Source organism: Mastacembelus armatus, chromosome 7 (assembly GCF_900324485.2).
Source record: "Mastacembelus armatus chromosome 7, fMasArm1.2, whole genome shotgun sequence".
NCBI classification, from domain to species: domain Eukaryota; kingdom Metazoa; phylum Chordata; class Actinopteri; order Synbranchiformes; family Mastacembelidae; genus Mastacembelus; species Mastacembelus armatus.
In genome coordinates this window covers 19,773,581-19,797,960 of record NC_046639.1, presented here as the reverse complement: position 1 = coordinate 19,797,960, position 24,380 = coordinate 19,773,581, and the positions used below count along the sequence as shown (strand labels likewise).

General features: G+C 40.2%; 7 protein-coding genes across 14 annotated transcripts in view; 2 read left to right on the top strand and 5 right to left on the bottom strand.

Annotated features, from left to right (window-relative positions):
• Positions 1–442: 442 nt before the first annotated feature.
• On the bottom strand, positions 443–3,467 carry crebzf (CREB/ATF bZIP transcription factor). The gene is made up of 4 exons (XM_026331977.1): positions 3,311–3,467; positions 1,520–2,347; positions 1,257–1,332; positions 443–863 (listed from the first exon to the last, which is right to left on the bottom strand). The coding sequence occupies exons 2-3, from the start codon at positions 2,293–2,295 to the stop codon at positions 1,323–1,325; spliced, it is 786 nt and encodes a 261-aa protein (XP_026187762.1). The 5' UTR covers positions 2,296–2,347; positions 3,311–3,467; the 3' UTR covers positions 443–863; positions 1,257–1,322.
• An 853-nt stretch (positions 3,468–4,320) lies between these two features.
• On the bottom strand, positions 4,321–6,612 carry las1l (LAS1 like ribosome biogenesis factor). Its single transcript, XM_026333695.1, has one exon. The coding sequence runs from the start codon at positions 6,445–6,447 to the stop codon at positions 4,717–4,719; it is 1,731 nt and encodes a 576-aa protein (XP_026189480.1). The 5' UTR covers positions 6,448–6,612; the 3' UTR covers positions 4,321–4,716.
• Positions 6,613–7,863: 1,251 nt separating this feature from the next.
• haus7 (HAUS augmin-like complex, subunit 7) lies at positions 7,864–11,391 on the top strand. The gene is made up of 9 exons (XM_026332899.1): positions 7,864–7,950; positions 9,110–9,225; positions 9,328–9,398; positions 9,552–9,613; positions 9,734–9,924; positions 10,113–10,224; positions 10,413–10,625; positions 10,776–10,887; positions 10,965–11,391. Exons 1-9 carry the CDS (start codon positions 7,894–7,896, stop codon positions 11,024–11,026), a joined length of 996 nt encoding a protein of 331 aa, XP_026188684.1. The 5' UTR covers positions 7,864–7,893; the 3' UTR covers positions 11,027–11,391.
• Positions 11,392–11,677: 286 nt separating this feature from the next.
• Positions 11,678–12,954, bottom strand: mrpl49 (mitochondrial ribosomal protein L49). Its single transcript, XM_026332904.1, has 2 exons — positions 12,913–12,954; positions 11,678–12,389 (listed from the first exon to the last, which is right to left on the bottom strand). Exon 2 carries the CDS (start codon positions 12,369–12,371, stop codon positions 11,871–11,873), a length of 501 nt encoding a protein of 166 aa, XP_026188689.1. The 5' UTR covers positions 12,372–12,389; positions 12,913–12,954; the 3' UTR covers positions 11,678–11,870.
• On the top strand, positions 12,954–16,518 carry LOC113145812 (ninjurin-2). Of its 4 annotated transcripts, none has more exons than XM_026332903.2 (5): positions 12,954–13,073; positions 13,867–14,159; positions 15,011–15,251; positions 15,575–15,713; positions 15,784–16,518. In XM_026332903.2, exons 2-5 carry the CDS (start codon positions 14,091–14,093, stop codon positions 15,872–15,874), a joined length of 540 nt encoding a protein of 179 aa, XP_026188688.1. In that variant the 5' UTR covers positions 12,954–13,073; positions 13,867–14,090; the 3' UTR covers positions 15,875–16,518. The 4 variants fall into 4 exon arrangements, with proteins under 4 accessions (XP_026188688.1, XP_026188687.1, XP_026188686.1 ...); XM_026332902.2 differs by having other exon boundaries at positions 14,969–15,251; XM_026332901.2 differs by having other exon boundaries at positions 13,867–14,703; positions 14,969–15,251; positions 15,578–15,713.
• Positions 16,519–16,658: 140 nt separating this feature from the next.
• emd (emerin) lies at positions 16,659–20,124 on the bottom strand. The gene is made up of 7 exons (XM_026332906.1): positions 20,009–20,124; positions 19,508–19,586; positions 18,934–19,029; positions 18,326–18,360; positions 18,204–18,229; positions 17,698–17,757; positions 16,659–17,612 (listed from the first exon to the last, which is right to left on the bottom strand). The coding sequence occupies exons 2-7, from the start codon at positions 19,584–19,586 to the stop codon at positions 17,414–17,416; spliced, it is 495 nt and encodes a 164-aa protein (XP_026188691.1). The 5' UTR covers positions 20,009–20,124; the 3' UTR covers positions 16,659–17,413.
• Positions 20,125–21,185: 1,061 nt separating this feature from the next.
• flna (filamin A, alpha (actin binding protein 280)) overlaps positions 21,186–24,380 on the bottom strand; it is a 40,200-nt gene continuing 37,005 nt past the window's right edge. For 4 of the 5 annotated variants that reach the window (XM_026333193.2, XM_026333194.2, XM_026333197.2 and 1 more), the window contains 5 exons: positions 23,919–24,051; positions 23,612–23,788; positions 23,297–23,515; positions 23,003–23,200; positions 21,186–22,818 (listed from right to left, as the gene is read on the bottom strand). In XM_026333193.2, the coding sequence (XP_026188978.1) occupies positions 22,634–22,818; positions 23,003–23,200; positions 23,297–23,515; positions 23,612–23,788; positions 23,919–24,051 (912 nt within the window). In that variant the 3' untranslated portion in view covers positions 21,186–22,633. The remainder of the gene's footprint in view (positions 22,819–23,002; positions 23,201–23,296; positions 23,516–23,611; positions 23,789–23,918; positions 24,052–24,380) is intronic. The other variant, XM_026333195.1, reaches the window with a different exon arrangement.

Sequence of the window (24,380 nt, the reverse complement as noted above, 5' to 3'; positions counted from 1 at the left end):
ACACCTTTTAAACAATGTCTACAAGAAAGATATACATAGCAAGACAACTATAAATGTAAGGTTGCTGTTCAGCTATTAATTTTAAGGCTTTCTTGACAGGTAGGTGAGACGACTAACATTTGCCCCTATTAGCCCAATGGGGAAAAGAACCCTAATTCAATTTTGATCAGTGTGAAAAAAAAAAAGTAAGTAAGTTGAGTATGATTTGAAGTAAATGGGCTAAAACATGGGCAGGATGATTAATCCTTATGAGCCCCCCCCTTGAACTGTATACTTTGTACTTCCATCAAATGAGGTCTCGGTTATTTGTTTTGACAACCTTTACCAGACTTGACCCAAATGTTCAGGAAAAGTAAGACCTTTATCGGCAGAGAGCTTGCTGTTTAGAAAGAGAAAAAGAGATGCATTAATATCAACAGTACAGAATCACACACCGTAGATATTTGTAACTCAAACATAGCGAAAATAGGATTTATTTGTCCAACATCAAAGGTCATTTACCTTGAGCAATACATATTCAACGGTATATATACACATTTACATTGTTACACTTGATCAAAAATGTCAATTTCTCCACTTAAATCAGATGGTTATGGATGTATTTAATTAATACATTCCAATATATAAATATATACAACATACTTATGAGACTTAAGTCTCTTGCTGTATTGCTCTAAGTGACAGAGCTACTGTAGACAGCCCCCCACAAATATCGCGTTAGCTACATACCAGATTTACAGATTCAGATGTTGAGTATTGGTAAAATACGTATACCATTTGTTACCGATACTACCTTTAAAAAAATACCAGGCCACGTTGGCAGCAGCTTGTCCAGCCTCTTCACCTTCCACCAGCAGAATCCACTTTAGCATAAAGAAAAATAGGTGGTGCTAAATAAAGGTATTCTTTTATACAGTGGTGCAGGTTCACAAAGAGATGCATTCTTACCAAAACACAGTATTAATAGACTTCTCTTTTTCCACAAATTATTGCATTTTCAATTTGACAGATGGATCAGGATAACTCTTTGTGGACCTTCACCATTATCTCATCTTTAGAATTCAAGATTCTTTGATTTAACTCTTAGATACATTCAAACTAAAAAACAATTAATTTCCTATAACAAAACATAAGCAAAAGAAAAAAGTACTCAAAATCCACTAACTCAGAAGAACTGTATAAAAATGGAAGTACTGAGGCCGCTGCTGAACGCCTCATGCCTGTGAAAAACAAGTCTTTTCTTGTCTGATCCTTACCATGGAGCCAAGCAGGTTAAAGGTGTTCAGAAAGCCACTCATCCCGCATGGTGGATCAACCATTACCTAGAAGAAACTGTCAACAAGGTTTAGCAGTAACGTGTACTCATGCGATTATCACACAAAACACATGCACATTTTGCAGATCTCAGGTAATTTTAGCTAACTCAATAGTGTTCATCCACCCTCAAGAAGTTCAGTATTCTGAGCCATATCAAGTTCAGTCTCAATATCTGAAAACAGAGATAAGTACTTGACCCTACATTTTGAGAGATGTGCTTGCACTCTCAGCACACTTTGTGCAGAATTCCACTGAGACATGGTTCTTGTCCACATGCAGACACACGCCACCAGATGTTTCCTTCTCCTCCACTTTCACACGCTTCCTGGGTAAGGCATAGTCGTGGTCATTGGAATCACGCCCCTGGAAAAGCGAGGAAGATAATTTCATCCCATTCACACCACTTATCCTGGACAAGAGCTGGGCTAACATGCTCTCATTGGCCAGCACAGCCCTCAGGTACCTGGTCTCATCTTCCAACTCTTCCACTCTCTTAGTTAGCTGAGAATTTTCTTGTTTGAGGACACTGTTTTCTGTTGACAGGATTCCCACTTTCTTCTCCAGGCTGTTGACGTATTCTTTCTTTTTGAGTCGATTCAATCTGGCAGCGATGGCATTTTTGTTTATCATGTGGTTTGAATGGTTTTGTCTATTCCTCATCTTCCTATCAGACGACATTCTCTCTGGCGATGAAGCTGCTGAAGCTTGAATCCTGTAATCTTCCTCCTTGCTCACACCAAGATCAGACAATTCAATATCGAAGAGTGGGGAGCTAGCCTCTCTTTCAAATGTCCATTTCAAGTCTTCAATCCCAAACAGGTCACCCAGCTCTATTCCAGTAGTGTCAATATCATCAGGTGGGACCTCCAGAGATGGACTTGGTAAATCTTCCACAGTTTCCACTGCATCTACCACTTCGACTGCAAGAGCCTGCACCTCTGCGCTGTTGATACCACGGCCTCTTCTTCTGGTGATCATTGTGGTTTGGACTGCAAGGAGGATACTGTGCAGAAGCTTTATTACTCCTCGCCTGTGAACACAAAGAAAATAGTGTTGAACTGATATACTTTGGTTTGAATAATAACTTCCATTAACACATCACAAAAAACGTGTTAATTAAAAATCTGAGACTTGAATGCTTCATTATATTTTGTAAAATAAACAGAAAAAGGAAAAACCTATGCATTTTTACTTTGGACCTAAAACAAAGCTGCAGCACAGGGTGAAGTGAGACAACCTGACGAGTATTTGTCACTCTGGGCACCGAATTATTAAATGAGGGAGGTCTCCTTTATTGCATTGTAATTTTTGCTCCTAGTAACCCATTTAGTTGGGCCCAGTAAATTGTTCAGGTATGTAACTACATGGCAATCAAAAGCTTTGAGTGCATTAAACGCACAGTCCTGTGCGAAATCCTTTTAGAGAAATATCGCTTAGGCCCAGAACCGTTTGCTCCCGACATCCTCCATTTTCTAACATGTACAGAAAAGCTAAACCTATTACCAACGTAACGGCAGCTCTAACAAGCTTGTACACCAGGCCCTACATTATCCAATGCTTTGCAACGAATGCTCTGTAGTACAAACTCATCATTTTTCGTTAATTTATGGATATTTTCAATGTTAACGTTGCAATACATGTTCGTTCGTCAGTCCAAATGATAAAGAATGTCACATTTTTGTCCTAATGTTTATGCCTGCTAGCATTAGCTTGCTAACAAGGCCAGGACTATAGTTAACTAGCTACTAGCTACAACCAGCTACGTTAACATTAAACAATAATTTAAATAATGGATAACGCTACCCTTGTGTGTTGAAAGAACAAGTAAAGATATATTCAATCGGCGGGTGCCGGCTCGATTTCCGTTATTAGCGTTGCAGATAACGTTAGCTAACCCAGCTAGCGTCGGCTAAACACACGAGGCGCTAATGTTAATCAATAAACGTGAATGACGCAGCATCTTTAAACGAAACATCTTCAACCAGCAACTTACCGCACTGTTCGTTAAACTAATACAATACCAAGCTGCTAGAATCAAACCCCTCGATGAAAAAGCTGGTTCGTGGACGTTTTGTCGACTCACTGTTCAACACGAACCGAAAAACAACCGCGCGGTCTGAACCCTGACCAGGTCTAACGACTGTCGACTGGCAAAAACACTTCCGTATATGTTTTTCAAAATAAAATCCATACTGAGCTCATACTATGCTATCAAAATGTCTTGCTAAACTGCACTGTTGGAAAGCAACTAAGTACACTGATATACTGCATTGAAGTACATAGTTAAGGTACTTCTATTTTACTGTAGCATTTGCGGCATTATTTCTCCTCTGCATTTAGTGCACCACACCTGTTTGACAGCTGTGGCTACTTTTCAAATTAGAATTTGCTGCAGGTGAAGTTATCTAGTTTATAAAGTGCTTCTAACGTTAAACAACTTGCTACAGCATAAAGGTTTAACATATACATTAACACAGCAGGAATATTATTCCAAAAACATGAAATATAATAGAATTAACATCCACATACACCATTTTCTCCATAACTAGTACTTTTTGATACATATAAATACATTTTGGTGATAAAACCTTTTACTTAAGTTCAATTTGAATGCAGGACATCTGCTTGTAGTGGAGTATTTCCAGTGTGGCACTATGAATACCACTTCCCCCACTGCTAAAATTTTCTTTTTAAACTTTTACTGTCCTTGGATTATGTTGTCCAAATAGATAGGCAGATTCATTAAGATCCTGCTAAAAACAGACTAATATACTTCACAGGGTAGGGTTTTGTTAACATTGTAAACAACTGGTGTGCATTGTGCAGTTCCTTATTCTGCATGTTAAATATCTGTCAAAATCAATATGCTACAATTCACCTCTGCAAATATTCCAACAGAATGTAATCGTGTTACTCAAGAAGAGAAAAGGTTTTATTGATTAAAAGTGTGCAAAACAAAATATATTACACAAAACAAACCTTGTGTTTATAACAATATCCCCTTCGCCAAGGTTTTCTCTTTGCCACAAGTATCTACTCAGAAAAATAGGCTTACAGATGTCAGAGGCTAAAAAAATTTAAAACACTGTACATTAAGGCTGTACACAACAGTTATTGTTTTCACAGTCAATGAATCTGCTGATTATTTTTATTGATTCATTTTTATTGATAATGTGAGGGCTGTAAGTCACACAATATAAGTAACACAAAGATGTTGCATAGGGTACTGGGAAATTACAATGGACATTTTAATTACTTTTAATTTACTTTGCTGTTTTACTTTATAACAAACACTAGTGTTTAGATATTTTTACTATGTTCGTTTCTCCAAACAACAAATAGCACAGGATCCACAATGTACCAGCAGTTAAAGGCTTATATTTCACAGTTTCACATAACTCAAAAAAGCTGCAGTCCAGATTTCAGCTTGTTTACATCACTGCTGCTCCAAATGAGGCCCTCAGTTGTTCTCACTGCTGAGGAGACACCTGGCATGTTGTGTGATGTGTTGCTGTCCAACTCCACCGGCTGGTCAAACACAGTCATTGTTGAGTAGTTTTCCACCATGAGACACGATGGATCGTCAGACTGTCCAGGGACTTTACCAAGAGGATAGTTCTTCCACAAAACTTTATCAACACACACCTGCCACGGAGAACCTTTGAGCAGCTTTGCCTTTTCAGCATGAAGATCTGCCCAGTTGTTCTCCTGGGAAGACTCGCTCTTCTTCGGGTCAGCTGTGGAGCTCCAAGGATGGCTGTGGTGCTGGTACTGCCTCAGCTTCTCATGTAAACTTTCCAGTGTGTATACGGGCTGTTGTTTCTGTTCTGCAGAAGGATGAAATTCTGAGTGTGTGGTCTGTGTGTAGATGGAGCAGAGCTGGAGCAGCTTCAGTCGGGTTTCCATAGGGAGAGGATGCTCCATGTCATTCAAAATCAACTGGAGCAAGTGAGGCGTGCTGATACAGGGAGCATCCAGGCATGCTGACAACAGCTGCTGCCACCTCATCTGGATGCGGTTTACAAAAATCCTGTCCTTCATTCTGGCCTTCTTCTGTACCTTTGTTTCAAAATGGTGTTCAGATTTGTTGCTGTTACAGAGGATGACTTCTGAGATCCAAGCAGAGAGGTAGAAAGCCCTGTGATAATTCTTCTCTTTAGTGAGCAGCTTCAGTTCAGCAAAGAGCTTCTCCAGAAGGCGGTGAATAAACAGTGTTGTGTTGAGCATCTTTAGGAGGGGCAGCCAAAAACGCAGGAGTGTTTGAGGGAGTTTGGGTTCAGTGGGATCGGCACTGTCAGATGTATCACAGCCTAATGTTTCTAGCTGCTCGACTGTAGGAACCAGAAATCCATCTTCCAGCAGCACATCAATCAGCAGATCACTTGACTCCACAGCAAACTGCTTGATCTCACCCAGTAACCAGCTCATATCAGCAAGAGGAGCTGGCCACAGGTTTTTGTCTTTGTCTTCAAGAAGCCCATCAACAGCTTGGTACTGCTCCTTTTCAAAAGATATCAGAAGTTCCCGTGCATTCTTGTAGGTTTCCATTTCTTTTTGCCTCGCAATGAGCCTATCCTCTTGGCGTTTCAGGTCAGTCTCCTCATCCTCCTCTCCATCCGACTGCGAGTCCCAATCCTCATTAGGCCCCCCTCCCAACTGCTTGGACCAGTACTCCTGCTGCAGCCACTCAAGCACCACGTTACATCCTTTGCGGCACCATTTCAAAGTAGGAAGCTTCCTGTGAGTGAAGTCGTGCCTCAGGTCGACAACCCACTCTGGGATGTTCAGGTTCCCAGCCAGTCGCCTCAGTGGTCGGGCTGTTTTCCCCTGTTGTCGCTCGGTGATTAAATTGACAAACCGGACTAAAGCGGCTCCATAAAGCAGGACCAGATCGTCTCCGTCCAGCTGTTTTGACCGGTCCAACACCTGGCACCTCACCAGGTCCGCTGTGCAGTCCACGGCCACAGGTGTGCTGTTGGCATACCTGCCCTTCCAAGCTGAGATCCTGTGCAGTGCATACCTTTGCAAGGCGGAATCCTTGGAGTAAAGATTTTCCAGAACCTGGTCCCACTCAGCTTTGTTGAGCCACGCTACCACATGACGCCTTCTCTCTGAGCTCTTTTTCTTCATTTTACTCGTAGAAGAGACGCGGCGGGCTTATGTGAATGCTCTATGCGCACAAATACACCCTCAAATTTCTATCTTCTGTCAGCGACTCTTTTAAATCTGCAACAAAACGGGTTTTTTTTATCGTTTTAATTTTCACATCGAGTCTGACACCGATCGTAGCGCAAACCGGAAGTTCTGTGCTTCTTCTTCTTTTATTATTTTTAGTAGGCTTAATTCTTCTTCTTCGATTTAGCTTAAAGAATATGAAAATCTGTATATTAAACAAATTGGTATAAAGTAGGATGTTAATGAAATAATTAGGCCTTAGTAATAAAACACGAAGTTATTTTTTAGATATATTAAATATACAGAGAATAAACACTGCGATTCAAAAGGTGTATGTCGCCACCTAGTGTACGGGAACGCCATGTGGTTTATATTCTGCATGTTAGACCTGTTTCATTAAAATGTACATGAAACATCCGAACAGGCTCTATTCCTTTCCCACACACACCACTCTGTCCTTCAGCCTTTTTACATGCTTTGCTGATACCACTACTACTACTTTGAGCTGCTCTCTTCAGAGGTCACCACAGCAAATCATCTAATTCCATCTGTCCCTGTCGCCTGCCTCTTCTTCTCTCACACCAGCTACCTGCACGTCCTCTTTCACCATAAATCTCCCTTTTGGTCTTCCTCTTTGCCTTCTGTCTGGCAGCTCCATCTTCAACATCCTTCTACCAATATATTCACTGTCTCTCCTCTGCACATGTCCGAGCCATCTCAATCCACCTAGTCCCCTGAAATGCTACATCCCTCTGATGTGCCTGTTCCTGATGCTGCTCATCCTCGTCACTCCCAAAGAGAACCTCAACATTTTCAACTCTGCCACCTCCAGCTCTGCCTTCTGTCTTTTTGTCAGTGTAACTGTCTCTCAGCCATACAACATGGCTGGTTTCACTACCATCTTGTACACCTTTCCTTTGATATTAATTTTTGCTGATCCTCCCACCTTGCCTACACTGTCCTCTTTGCCTCTTTTCCAACCTCCCTATTGCTCTGAATGGTTGACCCTAAATACGTAGTGTGTGTATCTGAAGTTGCCATTGCCATGAGGAATAATCGTACATTATGTCATGTAGGATCAAGTCTTATAAAACAATTTCTAAGACATTGTTTGCATTTAACACCTACAGTACATAAACAAATGTCCTTCAGAAATGAACCTTTACCTCCAGATATTGAAGGTTCAGCTCCACATGGATCCAAAGCTCTTCTCTGATGGAGACTGGATTTTTACACTCACTCTTTAACTCATTACTGAGGTTTTTAGTTGCGCTGTCTCGACCTGTAGATCAGGACAGGGCAGACGGTGGCGCTAATGCTCCGCTTGGTTGGAATTCGCTAATAAACGAAGAAAAAGAAGAAACAGCAGCAGTAGCAGAAGAAGAAGAAATTGTTTAGAAAATGGCGGGTGTTTCGAAAGAAAAACAACTTGTACGACATGTTTATGCTGCATTGCAGGTAAAATAATTTAAAGTAATGGTAAATAATGGTGAACAGTGAGGTTTTGTTTTATATTTGCTTGCTCTTGTTGTATTTGTCTTTCACGTTCTGCTACGTTTCTTTCTGGTTCGCTCACACAGCAGTTTCTAAAAAGTAAATCACATTCCAATAATCGCCTGTTTTCAAGAATCAGGCGATTATTTGAGTGTTTTCAGTGATCCCACAGTTGTCGGCTGACTGTACGTTAAATAACAGGGTTTCTCAAATCTTGAATTCAACTTTTCTACAGACTGCTGCTCCCGTGGCGACCAGGGCTGAGTTTTGGTTTATTTGACAAAAGAATATTCGCTTAAATTTGTAGAAATGCACAGCAAACACTCAGCACACCGTCTAAACCAAAAGCTTAATGTCAGGTAAGCGCTTTATGTGCATTGGCAAAAGCAGAGACATATCCCCGTTAGTTTAATCAGTTCTTAAATAAACAGGACATGACACAGACAATACATTTTCACTAAACGCAGCTGTTTTAAATGGAAAAGTGGAACTTGCGCTATATAAACAGAATAGAGTCTGGACTACACTACTGCAACTTCTGTTTCATCTTATTCACATGGGCACGTATTACTATATTTTGATTCTCTGTGTGCAGGAATTAAAAGTTAAAGTTTAAAAAAGGAGAATAACAGTTAAAAAGAAAGCAAAATAGAAAAGAAATTAAGTTTGATATGTGCAAATAAGCATGATGTGTTATTGCACAGTGGTTATTTCTGCCACTTTAACATCAGATGTTCATGAGAGTCACAGCCTGGGGGAAGAAGTCTCTGTGGCAGGTGGGTTTGATGTACAGTGCTCTATAGCGCCTACCAGAGCGCGGGAGTCTGAACAGTTTGTATCCAGGGTGTGCAGAGATGCTCCTTCTGCATTTTCTTACCCTGGTCTGGTACAGGTCCTGGATGGAGAGAAGATTGCCCCCGATGATCCTCTCAGATTGTCTGTTGCAGTCTGTTTCTGTTTAGTTAGTTGGCGTATCCAAACCATACTGTGATCCAAACACAGGCGACAGACTGTATTATAGCGGTGCAGAAGAATATTATCATTTGCCATATTTATATTGTTACTGTGTATTTTTTAATAAAAACAGAAAAGTGTACATTCTGTCTGTTTTGTCTTTGTTAAGGCTGCATCCTGTCCCTTTGTGGAAGATCTGTACTTACAGGAAGCAGACACCATGCTGCAGCTGCTGTGTGTTCCCTCTCAGCACCGCACTGACATACTGGCGTGGATCTGCAGCAGGTAGAACAGACTACACAGAACATCACCACTGTTAATATATCAAACACAACTTGTTTGAATATAAATAAGTCACTTTGACCATTTCGACCTTTTATTTCACAGTATCAACCCGAACTTTGCCAATTCCAAGGCAATGTCAGTGAGAGCCAAAGATCCAGATATGTTGACTAAAGGTAACATATTTTAACGGCTAACTTTTCTACACAGTTCAGTGTTTTGATAGACGAAAATAATCTTAAGACTGCACATGCACAGTTTATATGTAGTACAGTCATTCATTTTTTTCCCCCTTCAGATTAAAATAATTCTAGTTATGCTGTTTACAGAGATGGCTGTACTTGGGCAGGAGCTGATGCTTTGCAAAGCAAGTGACCTGGGCCTGATCAGGGTGAGAGGGTGCATAATACTAGCATAAATGTTTACAGATGCCACTTTACAGATATGTTCAAAGTAAGAATACGCAACAGATATCCTGTTTTGACACTAAATTGGCAAACGTTTTATCCAGGGCAATGTGAGTCCATACCGACAGCTTCAGTTCCTGGAGCAGCTTTTAACTCTAATCCCAGGCTGCAACAAGCCTGCTGGGCGCAGAATAGATGAGGAGATTCTACTGAACGAGCTCTTCGCTGCTGAAAATGTTCCTCAGCTCACACAAATGCTCAATCCCACCCTCGACCCCTGGCCCGCACACATCAAGTTTGTATATATAAATTATCCTGTCACACACAATGTTTCTTCTTCTATTGTTGTCATTTTCTCTTTTAAATATACTTCGAATATGAGGCTGATTCTTAGACATTATTTGTTCCTTTGTGCACCAGCATCAGTGTCTTTCTATTAGTCTTCTGTCCATCCATCTCTTACTGCTTTTACTTACTTCAAAGGGCTTTACTCAAAGGCACCAAGTCCTCACATAAGCAGAGCAGAGAAGAGGCTGCCGATGTTGCTGCCCTTCTACAGGCGACTCAGTCTGCACTGGAGAAGCTGCAGTCAGAGGTACAGTGTTGATGTGGCTGCAGAACCGTCAGACTGTCATTGCAAAATTACCACCACACGAATTTAAATTTGTCACATACTTAAAGCCACTTTTATACTGTAAATAGAATACAAAAGTAGAGACACTGTAGATTTGGCTGGACATACCTTGAATGTTATGGAAGTAATGAGCACTGTATTTTTCTCAGTGTGAATTCCTGAACAGTGAGGCACAGAGTCCCGGCGTTTGCTCTCCAAGCTCACTGCGTGTGGTGGCAGGTGATCTTCATCAGCTGATGGCTACTTTCAGCCATGTCTATGAAACAGACTTAAGGGCTTACTGCAGCAGAGACCCACCTAGTTTCAGCACAGAGACCGACGTCTTCCAGAGAGTTCGGCTGCTGCTGCTGGCCTGCAACACGGTAGTCACACATACAGTGGCTTCAGAGTTTTCAGACCTTTTGCACACTTTGTGTTGCAGATTTTATATTAAACCTTTAACTTTTATAGAGAAAGTGGGTGCAGACATGCAGTTGCAAAAATCTGACCTTCAGACACTTTGTCATTTTCAGGAGCTGGACATGCTAAATGCACTATCAGACACATCTGCATCCATGAATGAGGACGTAAACCAGCTGCAAACACAACCTCACTACTGGAGCCGAGGAGAGAAGCACACGTTACGTAAGTGAATATTCTTTCACATGCACAGTGACACACATTCTGTAATATGTTTACTGACCTTTTTCTTTTCCTTCCAGCTGACCAATTGGAAGAAGTGTCCAGGCGAAGTAGAAGGCTTCTCTCCATGCTTCACACCTGAACACATTGGCCAAGAACTTCAGACCACCCAGGTGCATGTTGACTGTCTGCTATAATAATAATGCACTAGTAGGAAAGACAAGAGTCTGATCTGTTATAGTGCTAAAACATGATTGACAACTGAAAGCCCCTGCTGCTCAAGAAAATTAACAACTGTTTTTATCTTTGTGTACCTGAGTGTATCTTTGACAAAGTTGTTTTTAGAATGAATGAATTGTTGGACAGTTTTTGTGTAATCACATCATACTGGCAATAATATTCCCTCCAACTACATTAACATTAATAAGGATCAAAACTGTACTGTCGTTTGCAGAACTCATTTTAAATGTGCATATTGTATTGAATAAATTTAATGATTTAAACTTTTTTTTTAATTGTAATTTCATCAGATCACATATTGTCAGGTGTCAATGAGAAAAAAAAACATGTATGAATGATGTTTCTCCATGAGAAAAGCTCAACATGCTCAATCAGGCTTCACTCACATTAACACTTCTTCCCTACTGTTTGATGTCGTTTAAAATGGAGTAATATAGATGGATAAAAAGTGCATGTCAAATATATCACGCCCTGAAATCAGTAAAACTAAACCCCACCATACACAGATGAAAAACTTCAAATTAAACATTTAAACAGATCAGAACCAAAGACGGGCTGTTCTTTTATATTTATTGTGATAATAGTGAGATACAGGTATGTACAGCATAACACCCTATGGTGCCATAAACCTCTTCAGTATGGGCTGAAGCAGGTTTTAAAAGACTAAGTGGTTCAATGTTTTCAGTAGTCCTCTCTCTGTGGCCCCACTTTATGACTGTCTGTTCTGGCAGCTCAGCACCAGCTCATCAGAAGCCTTTCCCGACCAACCAGTCTTTCAGTTCCTTGTCGAAATGACCTTTGACCTTCAGGGTCATGGTGACCTCGTTGACCTGTGTGGGCAGCTCTTGCCCCGTCACCTCCTTCAGAAACTGCTTCACGTCCTTCTCCAGGGCCCAGATGTCTCCCTCTACCTTCCGAACCAGCGTTGTCCTCCGGCTGCCGTGGGTCAGGTCGGTGTAGACCGGGATGTTGTGCATGCGCGAGCGGCGGATCATGTAGGGAAGAGGCGGCGGGGAGTCTGCAGGCGGAGTCCACCCGGACGGGCTGGGACCAACCCGCTTGGGGGGAGCGGGGATTCGCGACGGTGGGATGAGCCGCTCCACGAAACCGTACTCCTCCGTGGACTCTAAAAAACCCGTCCTTGTTTCTTCTGGAGCCGCGTCACAGACAAACCGCTGCCCACGCAAGGAGCCAAGCTCCACGCAGGCTCCACGCAGCGCCCTGCGGAGAGTGAGGGAGGCCGCCATGCTGGGCAAGAGTGTGACCTGACGAGACCGGAAATAAGCAAAGCCTTCCGGGTTAATTTTTTAAAAATAAAAAAAAAACAGCAAAGTACGAACACCACAGGTGGAGTCCACTACAGCAAGATCGGATACAGCGATAAACCTATTTGTTTTTATGGTGAAGTGAACCGGTAAAACAAAATAAGACACAACAAATAAAAAACAAATAGAAAACACAGTTAGTCTGCTCCTACACATGTGCTCCAGATTTAATACAAGACAAGCCTCAAAACGCAGCAGATTAACTAAAAGAAGCTTCTAATCCTATAGTCAAACAATACAAGGACAGCAGATTGCAGTACAAAGACACTGTAAACAAAAATACACAAAATTACCAACACGGAAACATTTTCTAGACACTTTTAACTATCATTTACACTACAAACTTAATTAGCTGAAACTTTATGTTCGGTTCTGGTGCGTCAATAGCCACACTCAAAAAACAAAAGACAAAATTGAAATTCAGCCACATCAGTCAAATATCGATCAAATAAAACGCTCTTACCCTTGACTTTTTCTTTTTTTTTTTTTCAAACAGCACAGACACAACAAACCACCTGGCCACCCACAGGAAACTGGCACTACCTGTAACTTCCTATTTATGGTCCATAGTTCATGGAGTGACAGCGACACCCCGAGGCACCACATGTTACAATCGTACTTAAGGTCAGTTTTGCTATTTCGCATGGCTATATTGTTTATTATATGGTATTATATTATATAAGTATCAGATTAACTATACAAACTACAATATAATACTTCAATTATATTGGCCCCTGGTGAAAAATTCACAAAGAGCAATAATTCAAACTATATAAGGTCGTTTAATTAAAGTTGTAAATTTAAATGATGTAAATTTCATGCATCAAAATGTATAATCCAAAAATGTTTGAAATGACGTCTTCTTTTTCTTATTAGTTAGAAGTAAATGAATCCTGTGCCTACATGTAGTTTATTTTAACACAGTTTTATTATTAGCATCAACAAATTAACTTTGTTAAAAAAAATGCCTATGATCTTAAAAAATATGTTTACACATATGTAGAGTTTATCAATTTCCAGCATTTTAAACACTTGGTAAAAAGATTTTTTAAACCTGCTAATAGCGTAGAATGAGAACCCTATACTGGCTAATGTCAATGATAATAATAAAAACATAGCCATTCTCTATTGCCTCAAGTTTTTATGACGTGTTTAAATACGTCAAGATAATTACCACATGCGGTGTTGTTTACGGCAGAGCTTCAGAAACCAAGCAACACACATTTCAAACATTTCAGGAATGAAACTAATCTATTGCATAACAAAAGACATAAGTAGACATAACTGCTTCTAAATCAAAGTAGGCCTATGATTTCAAAGCAACAGAATTTTCTGATAATGCTTTTGTACAGTATTGCACATGGAGGAGACCTAATACGACCTTTTTACTCATTCTTTTTACTCTGGCATAAAACAGAAACCCTAACATTTGAAACATGAAGAGATGACTGTTTTGGAGTGGAAACAAGAAGTTACTCTAACTGACACACATAGTGGGAGTGGTCCTTTTCAATGCCCTGTAACTGGAGGAGCCACCTGACTTGTTACTCCTGTCAACTCCCTCAGCTATGTGAGCTGTGACGCTACGATCAGCACACAGACAGAGAGAGCTGCTGTGGAGTTAGAGTCAAAGAGAGGAGAATGGACAAGGAGCCCACACTGGATGGAGAGGACACTATTCTGAATACGCTAGAAGAGGAAGACTTAACAGTAAGCAGTCATTTGTCCATTATTACTGTGATCTGCTCATGAGGGTCATGAAAAGATCAATTGCACAGACTGACAATAACAATGCTGTGTTGTACTACATTCAGATGGAAATGCTAAGAATCCTGGCTCCCTAATTTATCAGTTAATTTACTTTACATGTTTAAAGGATTTACTTGTAAATATTACAAAAGTAATGAAAAACTGATTCAAATTTCTATGTTAAATTATAACATATATCAAAAATATATATTCATATATATGTTTTGGCTCGTGAGCCTTTAAAGTGTAGTCATTTGCATTTTTCAGCAAATGGTGATCAGTTCAATCGAAAGGTAATTTGCAAAATTAAACCCCACTGCTCCACAGTTCAATGACCAAAACCTGTGTAACACTGCCTCAAATACATCCTGCTTACATACATAGTCAGTTTTGCTTCTCTCTCCCTGCACGCGCATGTATCGGTTCACGTCACAAATTTGTCAGGATTCTGAGTTTGTATAAAGGAAACGTCCCACAGCTCGTCCTGCTTTCCTTTCCAGACCGGGTGAGTCATCACCTGTCAATCTTTGACACTCCCACTTCTCCTCTTACAGCCACACCTGAGTACACAGAGTAGATACTAACAAAATACATTGCAACTCTTACCTGGGGTTTTTGTAACACATGGACAAATGTACAAAGAGCAATCAGAACAGTGAAAGAGAACACAGAAAATAATTTAGTTTAAAATTTTATCCTGCCTCTTCAGAAGCGGATGTCATGCAACAGCGGCTAATATTTATCACCTGTGGGACTATGTTCTTTAACAGGACCCGAAACTTGAACATGCCCCTGACTTCTCATCTCTACAGCTGCAGACACAGACAGTCTCCCCTGGAAAAGTGTATCAGTCCATGAACATCAATCATTATGCCACTAAGAAGAGTGCGGCTCAGAGCATGCTGGACGTTGCCTTGCTGATGGCCAACTCGTCCCAGCTGAAGACCGTCCTCTATGTGGGGCCTCAGTACCGTTTCTTCATCGTCCTCATTGTCCTGCTGTCTCTGTCCATCATACTGCAGGTTGTAGTGGGGCTACTGCTCGTCTTTATTGGCAAGTGAAAAATTATTTTTGTAAATTTTTATATTTGGAAGGTACAAAGAGTCAGAGCAGACATTTTTATAGCGCAAAACAAAAGTTTTTACTTTTTTAACTAATTACCAAATTTAACTTAATCTTAAATAGTTTGAAAATATTAGTTAGTCTACAGAAGATGAGGTGTTCTGGAATAAAAATCCATATATTTAAATATTTAATCTAAGTGTATCAGCTGTGTTTGGGTTTTGTTTTTCCTCAGTAACACTCCTTATGCCTCTGTATCTCTCTTGCTCGTCGGCTTTTCATGTTCATTTTTTTTTTTTTGTGTTCTGTGGCAGCAGCAAAGTATGACCTGAACGACGTGAGGAAACACAGAAAGCTGAACACGCTGAACAATGTAGCTACACTCTTTGTCTTCTTCACAGTCCTCATCAACATCTTCATCACAGCACTCGGCTTTGACGGGCACCCTGCCATGTAAGACATTATAAAACTCACTTATACCCAGCAGGCTCTCTTACTCTGGTGACCCTCTTTCTCTTCTCAGGACATCAGTCCCACATGTGATGGGAATATCAAAGCTTCAGTCCCACCTCACACATCAGCCCTCTGACCATAACACGACTAGTGGGATTTAGATTGGTCTTTGGACATTTCCTTATTCACCTGTTACGTCCAAGCATTGAACTCCAAAGGGATGTGACCAATCTGCTGCCTGTTGTTACATCTATATGATCTCCCTGGTTGGATTGACATTTAATACCTGAATGGATTTTCTGCATCTACTGTCTCAATGCTGAGAGGCTTTTGTGCATCCAGGCTGCGAATGAGAATCAGAATCTGGTTTAATGGCCAATTATGCTGTTAGCCTAAGGATGACCAAACATCATCCTCAGTGACCATCCTCAAGTCAGAATCATAACCACTGAATTCAGCTGGACCAGGAACTTCTGTCTGAATATTCCCATTGCCTTATCATCCTCTAAGACTGACCATCAACAGACTCCTACAGCCCCCTGAATTTTGCACTGTTTGGGATAATCTGTAAACAAATGCTGAATTTGCAATTTTTGCCAAACTACTTAAAGCATCTATCTTGTAAATATAAGTACATTTTATTGTTTAAATATTACATAGGTGGAATTAAATTTTGTAACTAAAAAAATGCATTAGTTTCAGTACTTACTACTTATTACTTTTGCTACATGACTACCTTAATTTCCCCTTGGAGATTAATAAAGTTCATCTTATTTTAATTACTTATGTCAATAAGGAATCTCACAGTGCCTATGCCTCTTATTCTGTTAATATTTAACTGTTATTGTGGTAATATGTAACCCATATTCACTTTATATTAATTTTTGCATCCTTTAGAAATTCTCTAATCTCCACGGTTACCATAAAGTTTAAAACACTGCAGTCTCTGGGAGACCTGATTTATTCTTTTTAACATATAAAAACATTCTTTGGTTTTCAATGACAATATGAAAGACAGCCTCGGTTCACAAGTGTTCTGTGCTACATGACTCCATCATATACACTTCACAAAAAGAACAAATCACATGTTAGAGAAAAGCTGTATAAAAGAAGTCAATTACACAAATTTGAGCATGGCTGGAAAATATAGTGTAACATGTTATGCAAGAAAGCAAAGAAATTAAAGGAGGATAGCATTAATCATTTTTTTCTTATTGTCAACAAATCAGGCAAAAAAACCTCAGCCAGATTCATTAATCGCATATTAGTCTGTGTCTCCACCCCACTGGTTCCTACTGACAATGGACAGTTTTAATGGCTCAGTAACTAGTTCTTAGCAAATGTTACCTGAACAAGAGGAAGTATTTGTGGCAGCAGGACTGTGTCACGTCACCCAGAGCAGTAATGTGGCTCTTTGTGTTTTCTGGACAACAATGGAGCTCTATGGCTCAAAGGAATAAGTTATATCAGGCTCTTGATACACACCAAGATGAATTTGGTCATTTTGCAGCGCTAAGAGAACTACAACACTACCAGCCTTTAGAAATTTACAGAATATATTATTATTAGTACTTCTAGGGTCCACAGTGGTCACACCGGGTATTAGAATGATGGAAAAACTATAATCTCCATGAAAATGTAAATGGAGAAGAAATGCCAAATGGAACGAAAACAAACTGACACTTTAACAACAAATCCAATCATTGATTTTGATTCCCAAAAGGATTTTCATTTCTGTTCACCATGTGACAGTAAATGTAATAAACGACGGCTGCTAACACAGCTAACAGCAGCAGCAACCGAATCACCTTCCATATGCCTCCTCCAGACTTTCTGACTGGCTCCCTGGATCGAACTGCTCTGTGATTGGCTGCTCTGTTGGTCATCTGGATTGGTGGCCTGGAGTACAGGAGGAAAGGAACAGATTTAGACAAGGTGATGGGCTCATCTGCTTGACATTCACATCAGTTCAGATTAGACTCACTCTGTGTCTTGGTCTGATTCCTCATCTTCATCTGGTTCAACATTGCCTCTTCGTTTCAGCCTGGATGGAGGAAAACTCTGCACATAAATTTCAATCTAGCAACATTTCCAAAGGCAGTTCTGTCTCCAATTATCTCAGAACAAACAGAACTTGGCAATTTAGTGAGCAATAGGAGGTGACAAATCCTCCACAGTAAATCAGTTGTAGCACAATGTCTGGTCTATTTTTTTTTTTTCAAACTCCAGGGGCCAGTTTTTAGAACATCTTTAAGCAGTTGATTTTAACTAAGAACAGGTCAAATAGTCCTCAATTCCCACTAATACACCCTTACTATTTCAATATTTTAATGCAGGACTTTTTCTTGTGATGGAACCTGTCTATACTATGGTATTGCTACTTTCAGTACATTGTGTCTGAAATTGCTCCTCCCGACAGATTCACCAGGGCTTGATCGTGCATTAGAATAGCACATGTATTGTTTGCCTTTTTTGTGTGCGTGTACTCACATGTCTGCATTACCCTCATGCTTAACCTGTTAAAATAAAAGCAGGATCATCGGTGACTTTACTGATACTCAACGAGAAATTTGGCATGAATTCAGAGCTGAAAGCAGAAAATCAGGACTCACTGGGTTGCGGTATGTGATGAAGGTAACTTCCTCCTCTGCAAAGGAGATAAAACACATCAGTGTTTTTTGGGCCTGTTGAAATACTGAGTGATAGACTTATGTGTATTTATTGTTAAGAATATGATATGACAAATCACGACATGAACACCAGATGGCAGGTTCGACACAGAAAGTTCCCAGTGTTGACACTCATGGTTTGTAACTGCTCTGATTTATAGCTGGGTTATGTAAGTTAAGCTCTACTGCTGTTAGTGATATTTGATGCTTCAGAGCAGGATGATAATTCATTGACAAATATGTATGGGAATAAAGACAATGAGTATATTCATTGTTGAGGGAAATACTCTTAAATCAGCAGACAGTACCAACGCAGACATCAAATCACTACATTATGTCTTATTCAGAGGGATGTCTAATCATTGAATCTTCAGTGTTGTTTTTAAGACAAATCCAAAGTCCCAGTCACTAATCACTGTTTCATGGAGGAAGACAGAAAAGTCAACTGCAAAACAGTTTTTTCCATTTGTTCGTTTTATGTCAGTTGGCCAAAACAAGGCTGAAGTTTGACAGTACAGGACATTTATAGACCCACAGATCCAGCCTCATACCTTCCTCCCTGTAGTAGGTCTTATCAGAGGAGGGTTTTACCGGCGATGTCTCCATGGCCTTTTCAAGCTTCTTCTCATACAGCTTTCGAGTAGAGTCTATGGTCACACCAACATATTCAGAGTGTCTCAATATGCAGTAGACAAAACACATTTGTTGCATCATCTAACAAATGTTGAGAAATCTAGTCATTAAATCAATGTTAACATTAAGAAAAGTATGAAAAATAACAAAGTTTCTACATTGATTCTTAATAAAGGATAAACTAGATGATTACGCACAATATGAGCAGAATATTAGAAGTAGAATATTTGAGTAAAACGAAAGAAGCAAAGACACAGACGTATTAAATGTAGAGACATCTGTAATTCAGCAGCACAAGCTACACTTTCCAGTACGACCACACATTAAAATGAACATTATGCCTTTCATGCAGGAGGATTTAGCGCAGGACTGCTGTACCAACTGAGTGTATACATTTCTACTTGTCGTCCTCGATCCCTACTCTATTTTATTTTATTATGAGCCCTACAGTGACAATAAATGGCACAGTGTGTGTGTGTGTGTATTTCTTACCTACAATGGGTCCATGTTTAATGCCATAGTCAGCAAGTAACTTACTGATCTCCTCATTAGTTTTCTGACTCAAAAACATCTGCAGAAACACAAATAGATAGATAGATAGATAGATAGATAGATAGATAGATAGATAGATAGATAGATAGAGAAAGAAAGAAAGAAACAGCATGGAGAAGGAGAAAAGGGAGGAGACTCATGAAGTACAGGCACTAGCCCGCCAAGCTGTGATCCAGCAGGAAAACAAACTGCCTGTTAATAAAGAACATTTTTTTCCAAAGTCAAAGCAAATAATTTGACGCTAAACTTCACATGTAAATGTTACAGCGCCTTTATCGCTTCTGTGCGTAATTCCGTGTTAAAACTTTGCAGAGGAACAAAATAAAACTGACTTTACGTTTTTGTTTTGGTTTTTGTTTAGTTTGTTTGTTTTCGCGCGAAGAAAACAGGCCGGTGGTTAAAAACGGACATATTTGCTTAAACGGAAAAGAGACCACTCACCTTCGGAAAAGACGAGTTGAAAAGCAGGACGAGGCAGAGCGGACCGAGCAGCAGAGTGGGCGTCACTTCTGCTCTGTCTGGAGACGTAACAGGACACACCTACTGTTTATTCTGCTGCTGTTTTACTCCACTTCATTGTGTAAAATGTTCTAAGCGACACTGTGACTTTTGCACAGACACGTGTTGGCAGGTGACTGTGCGTAAAAACATACATTTCAGTGTAAACGATAAAAAAAAAAACAACTTATTGGATACATCAACTTCACAATGGAATACACACTTTGAAAGTATTTATCGAATTTTTATAATAAATATTTTCTCACTATAAATTTTAAAGTTAAACATTGATTCTACACTCACATTATGTTTTCCTTTTTAATTTATGTATGGGGACTGACTGCAACATGTAGTGGAAATCATGCGGGATTAAGGTTAAAAAAAACGTCAGCTATGTCCTATTAGTTTAAATTGATATCAACTGTACTCCTTTCCTTCCCTTATTGCTCTTTAACGTGTACAAATGAATTACAACTGGACAATTACTACTACAGTACTAGTTGTCACCACAATGAAGAATATAAAGAGCCCAAACTTTAATGGCATTTTTCTTAAAGCTGTATTTGATACCTCACAGATTTTCTTCCTGAGGCTGTTTGAACATTTAGTTTGGGCTACATCAAATATGTTGTGAATTTTATAATTAAGGTGAATTCATTTCTAAACAAGAGGCCAGATGTTCAAACCTCTGCTAGTCGATCCAAAGGATTCCTTCTGCTGCAGCGGCCTCTGGAGGTAGAGACTTGGGCCTAATAAGGAGCTGTGGTTTAGCAGGAAGGGCGTTGGCTGCAGACTCTAGTAACATACACATTTTCCACTCTCTGGAAACCTCTGTGGATATACACCAACATTACACCCATGTGCTTTTGTAAGTCACTCATAAACACAAAATCTTTCAGTTCACAGATTAAAACGGACAAAATAAATAAATCAAACCAATCGTATTTTCAATCTTAATATAAACTTAATAAATGCATGACACAAGTGCCTGTTAGAAAGTCACTGAGTTGTCATTAAATTTGTTTCATTTGTATGTTTTTAAACATTAGGTTCTTAATTCACTGTGATCCAGACAAAGTTTAAAAGCATAAAACACAAACCCAATCGACTGACAGAAAAATACTTAGACAACTTTATTGTGTATCAAAATACTGTCTTACAAACACTTTTAAAGCCTTTTTTTTTTATTTAGGAGAAGATTCATTTTATTGTTCTGAAATATAGATTACGCACAAAGCGAGCTAGAAAGATGCAGGGAAGGGGTGGGTGGTGGCTGAAGGGGGTGAGATACAAACACTGTGCAGAAAACAAAACATCTGTTCTCTTTTGGTTTTGGTCATTGTGTTTTCAGGACATGACAAACCACAACATCAGCTTCATCCATCCTGTCCAGCACAGCTCCAGAAACTTCCCTTTTTCAACCTTTAAAATGTATATGAAATAAAGATCCATACTCAAAAGTTGAACCACCAGACACATGTCATGTTGATGTTATTCTGATTCAGAGGCTTTCTGTACCTGTATCCTTTACAGCTAATGAACATACAGAGCACATGTTGGTGTCACACATTAAAAAATAAACACTGTTCCCCAGCAGCGGTGTTGACAGAGCACATGTGAGGCAAACCAAGAGTGAGTTACGGTGAAACGCATCATCATCATCTGCTCACTCTTTTCTTTTCTATTAACTTGCCTACTCTAGTCTGTTTAAGAACAGCAGTGCTGGACCACACTAGCAGCAGGGAAGAACTGGGTTAGTTAAAGAGCCACATGAACACCACAAGCTGAAATGGACTGGACCAGTGCAGAGCATTTACTTGGCACCAACGCTACAAAGACTACCCCTGTGTAAATAGCAGACGGAAAAGAATCATCTGACTCTTATATGGACAATTAAAGTTCTTAAAACCAAGTGTGTCAGTGTGTGAAAAAACAAAACAAAAACAAAAAAAACCGCCTTCACACATTGTTGCGTATAAACCCACAGGTCAGGAAGGCACATTACATATGACATGCTTTGGATCGATTCCTGTGACTGGTCATGTAAAACTGAATCCTTTATTTATGTGTATCAGAGTAGCTCCTCCAGTGTAAACTGTAACCTTCCATCCAATGCAGGCTCAGCTGGGACAAAACCTACTGCTACTATGCTAAGCTAGTTTATCATTCTACACTAGTTCAGACAAACCAGGCTGAAAACAAAAAATACCCTAAGCCACAACTGACTGTAAGCTTACAGTAATGAAAAAGGTGCATCTTTCTCCTTACATTTACCAAACAATGTGGTTAGCAGAACATAACGAGTGGATGATTCAGTGTCTATAGATTTGTGTTTTGGAAATTCTTGATTGGTTTACAGTGAAGTTGTTGGGTGAAAAATGATGTCAAAGTTTTTTTTTTGTTTGTTTTCTTGGTTAAATTAAAGAAGCAAAACAAAAAACAAAAATCAAAGCAGAAATTTTAATTTGTAAGATGGAAGGGACTTGGAGCTGTAAACAACACTTGGTTAGATTCTAGACAGATTTCAGTTGTAATCAGTGGTATAAGTTGGGACTGTGGGGCTGGGTCTTAGACAGTGATGTGGTAGGGGCTGCCAGGGATGTGTTCATCTCCCCATTTCACCACCAGGATGTACTCTCCCTTCTCTTTGAGCTGGTAGCTGACGTTGTACATGCGGTTGCCCAGATGTTTCACTAGGATCTCCTCACAGGGAACCTTAGGACCATCCACACCAACCAGCAGCATGTTACGACCTGTGGAGGGCAGAACAGATGAGTATCTAGGGAGGTTTGTTTCATACTAATACAGACCTTTAGGACTATTCAAGACCTGATACTCAAACATGTGCTGAATTTATACTTATTCATGATTCCTCTGCAAATTCTAAATTATACATACATATTGGAAAAACGCAGTTAACACTGAATTCATACAAACCTGCTTTGCTGCAGTCAACAGTGAAGCTGTTCTTCTGGCCAATGAAGCCCTTGTTCAGGCCCAGGCCCTTGGCCACCACTTTGCTGGCGTCTGACTGGGGGGGAGCACCATGCTGAGAGCAGCTGATGGCACGGGTCACAGGGTCAACCATGACAGAAGAGGTTTCATGCATACTGTGACTGGACACGAGCTTGGAACCTGAAAAAGGAGAAGAGAGTGCGTTAATCTTTATGGAGGTATTCACATCTAGTTTTTCCATCTTTTTTTTTTTTTGCATTTTTATATCTTCCTCACCAGTGATCTTGGCCTTAAATGGACTTCCAACGATGTGGTAAGGACCGCCGTATTTGATGGAGATGAGATAGTTGCCAGGAGCCATTGGGGTGTATGTGACCCTGTAGCCTTCGGGGCACTCCACACAGTCCATCTTCACCTTGGACGGCCCATCGATGGTCACAGCTAAAGCACCAGGGCCTGCATTGCTCGTGTTCACCACAAAATCACAAGCAGTTCCTGGATGCAAATCAGGTGGAAATAAAAAACGTAAGCTGAAATCTACTTCCACTCCTGTTTGTTTCTGTGCTGCTGTGCAGGAAGCAGAGTGTTTACCTGTGGTGCCTCCCTCCAATCCTGGTCCATAGGCAGACACCATCCCAGGGTCTCCAGCCTGTCCTGTCTCTCCAACTCGGATCTTAAATGGACTACCAGGGATGTGACTGCCATTGAATTTCACATCAATCAGATAGAGACCGTTCTCCCTGGGAATGAATCGAACTGCGTACTTATCTAGATAAACAGAGACAGGGGAAGGGGAAACAATGGAAAACATGTTGCCATGTTGAGCGACACTATCAAGGTGTGATGTGTTGGTGTCAGAAGGTGCTTAGACAACTCTTGATGCCACTCCTGTGGTTACCTTGGTCAATCTCAGTGACGCAACACTCCTCCAGAGCTCCTGATGGGCTGTGGACCTTCGCGTCGATTACACCCTTTGCCCCATTAAGGCTGACAGCAAATGACGCTGGCTGGTTCACTTTCAAACCTGACTCCTGCTCAACAACACAAACTCACACACTTAACACTGTGCTGACACAGCAAAAGATAACTATCAACTACTGATCAGCATATTGCTCCTCAACACTGTAATCATTGGTATTAAAATCACTACAGTATCATTATTCAGGTAACCTATGTTACCATTTACCTTACCTGGAGGTCGCTAACAAGGCTAAAGAGGAGGGCTGTGCAGTGAAAAGGCAGAGGACATTTGTGCAAAGAGGACAGAGAAAGTGAAACATGGATGTGAGAAGACGTCAGTGTACAAGTTTCAATATTTATCTGTGAGTACATTTGTGTGGCCATGTGAGCATGTGTGCGT

Bases quoted from the DNA above. Each gene is read 5' to 3' on its own strand.
- LOC113145812 (XM_026332900.2), top strand. From the start codon at position 14,530: ATGACCAAAACCTGTGTAACACTGCCTCAAATACATCCTGCTTACATA. The intron at 15,252-15,574 runs GCAAGTGAAAAA...GTTCTGTGGCAG, and splicing joins GCTACTGCTCGTCTTTATTG to CAGCAAAGTATGACCTGAAC. The intron at 15,714-15,783 runs GTAAGACATTAT...TTCTCTTCTCAG, and splicing joins TTTGACGGGCACCCTGCCAT to GACATCAGTCCCACATGTGA.
- haus7 (XM_026332899.1), top strand. From the start codon at position 7,894: ATGGCGGGTGTTTCGAAAGAAAAACAACTTGTACGACATGTTTATGCT. The intron at 10,626-10,775 runs GTAGTCACACAT...TGTCATTTTCAG, and splicing joins TGCTGCTGGCCTGCAACACG to GAGCTGGACATGCTAAATGC. The intron at 10,888-10,964 runs GTAAGTGAATAT...TTTTCCTTCCAG, and splicing joins AGGAGAGAAGCACACGTTAC to CTGACCAATTGGAAGAAGTG.
- las1l (XM_026333695.1), bottom strand. From the start codon at position 6,447: ATGAAGAAAAAGAGCTCAGAGAGAAGGCGTCATGTGGTAGCGTGGCTC.
- crebzf (XM_026331977.1), bottom strand. From the start codon at position 2,295: ATGATCACCAGAAGAAGAGGCCGTGGTATCAACAGCGCAGAGGTGCAG.
- emd (XM_026332906.1), bottom strand. From the start codon at position 19,586: ATGTTTTTGAGTCAGAAAACTAATGAGGAGATCAGTAAGTTACTTGCT. The intron at 18,361-18,933 runs GTATGAGGCTGG...TCTCCTTTGCAG, and splicing joins GACCTACTACAGGGAGGAAG to AGGAGGAAGTTACCTTCATC. The intron at 18,230-18,325 runs GTGAGTCCTGAT...TTATTTTAACAG, and splicing joins TCATCACATACCGCAACCCA to GTTAAGCATGAGGGTAATGC.
- mrpl49 (XM_026332904.1), bottom strand. From the start codon at position 12,371: ATGGCGGCCTCCCTCACTCTCCGCAGGGCGCTGCGTGGAGCCTGCGTG.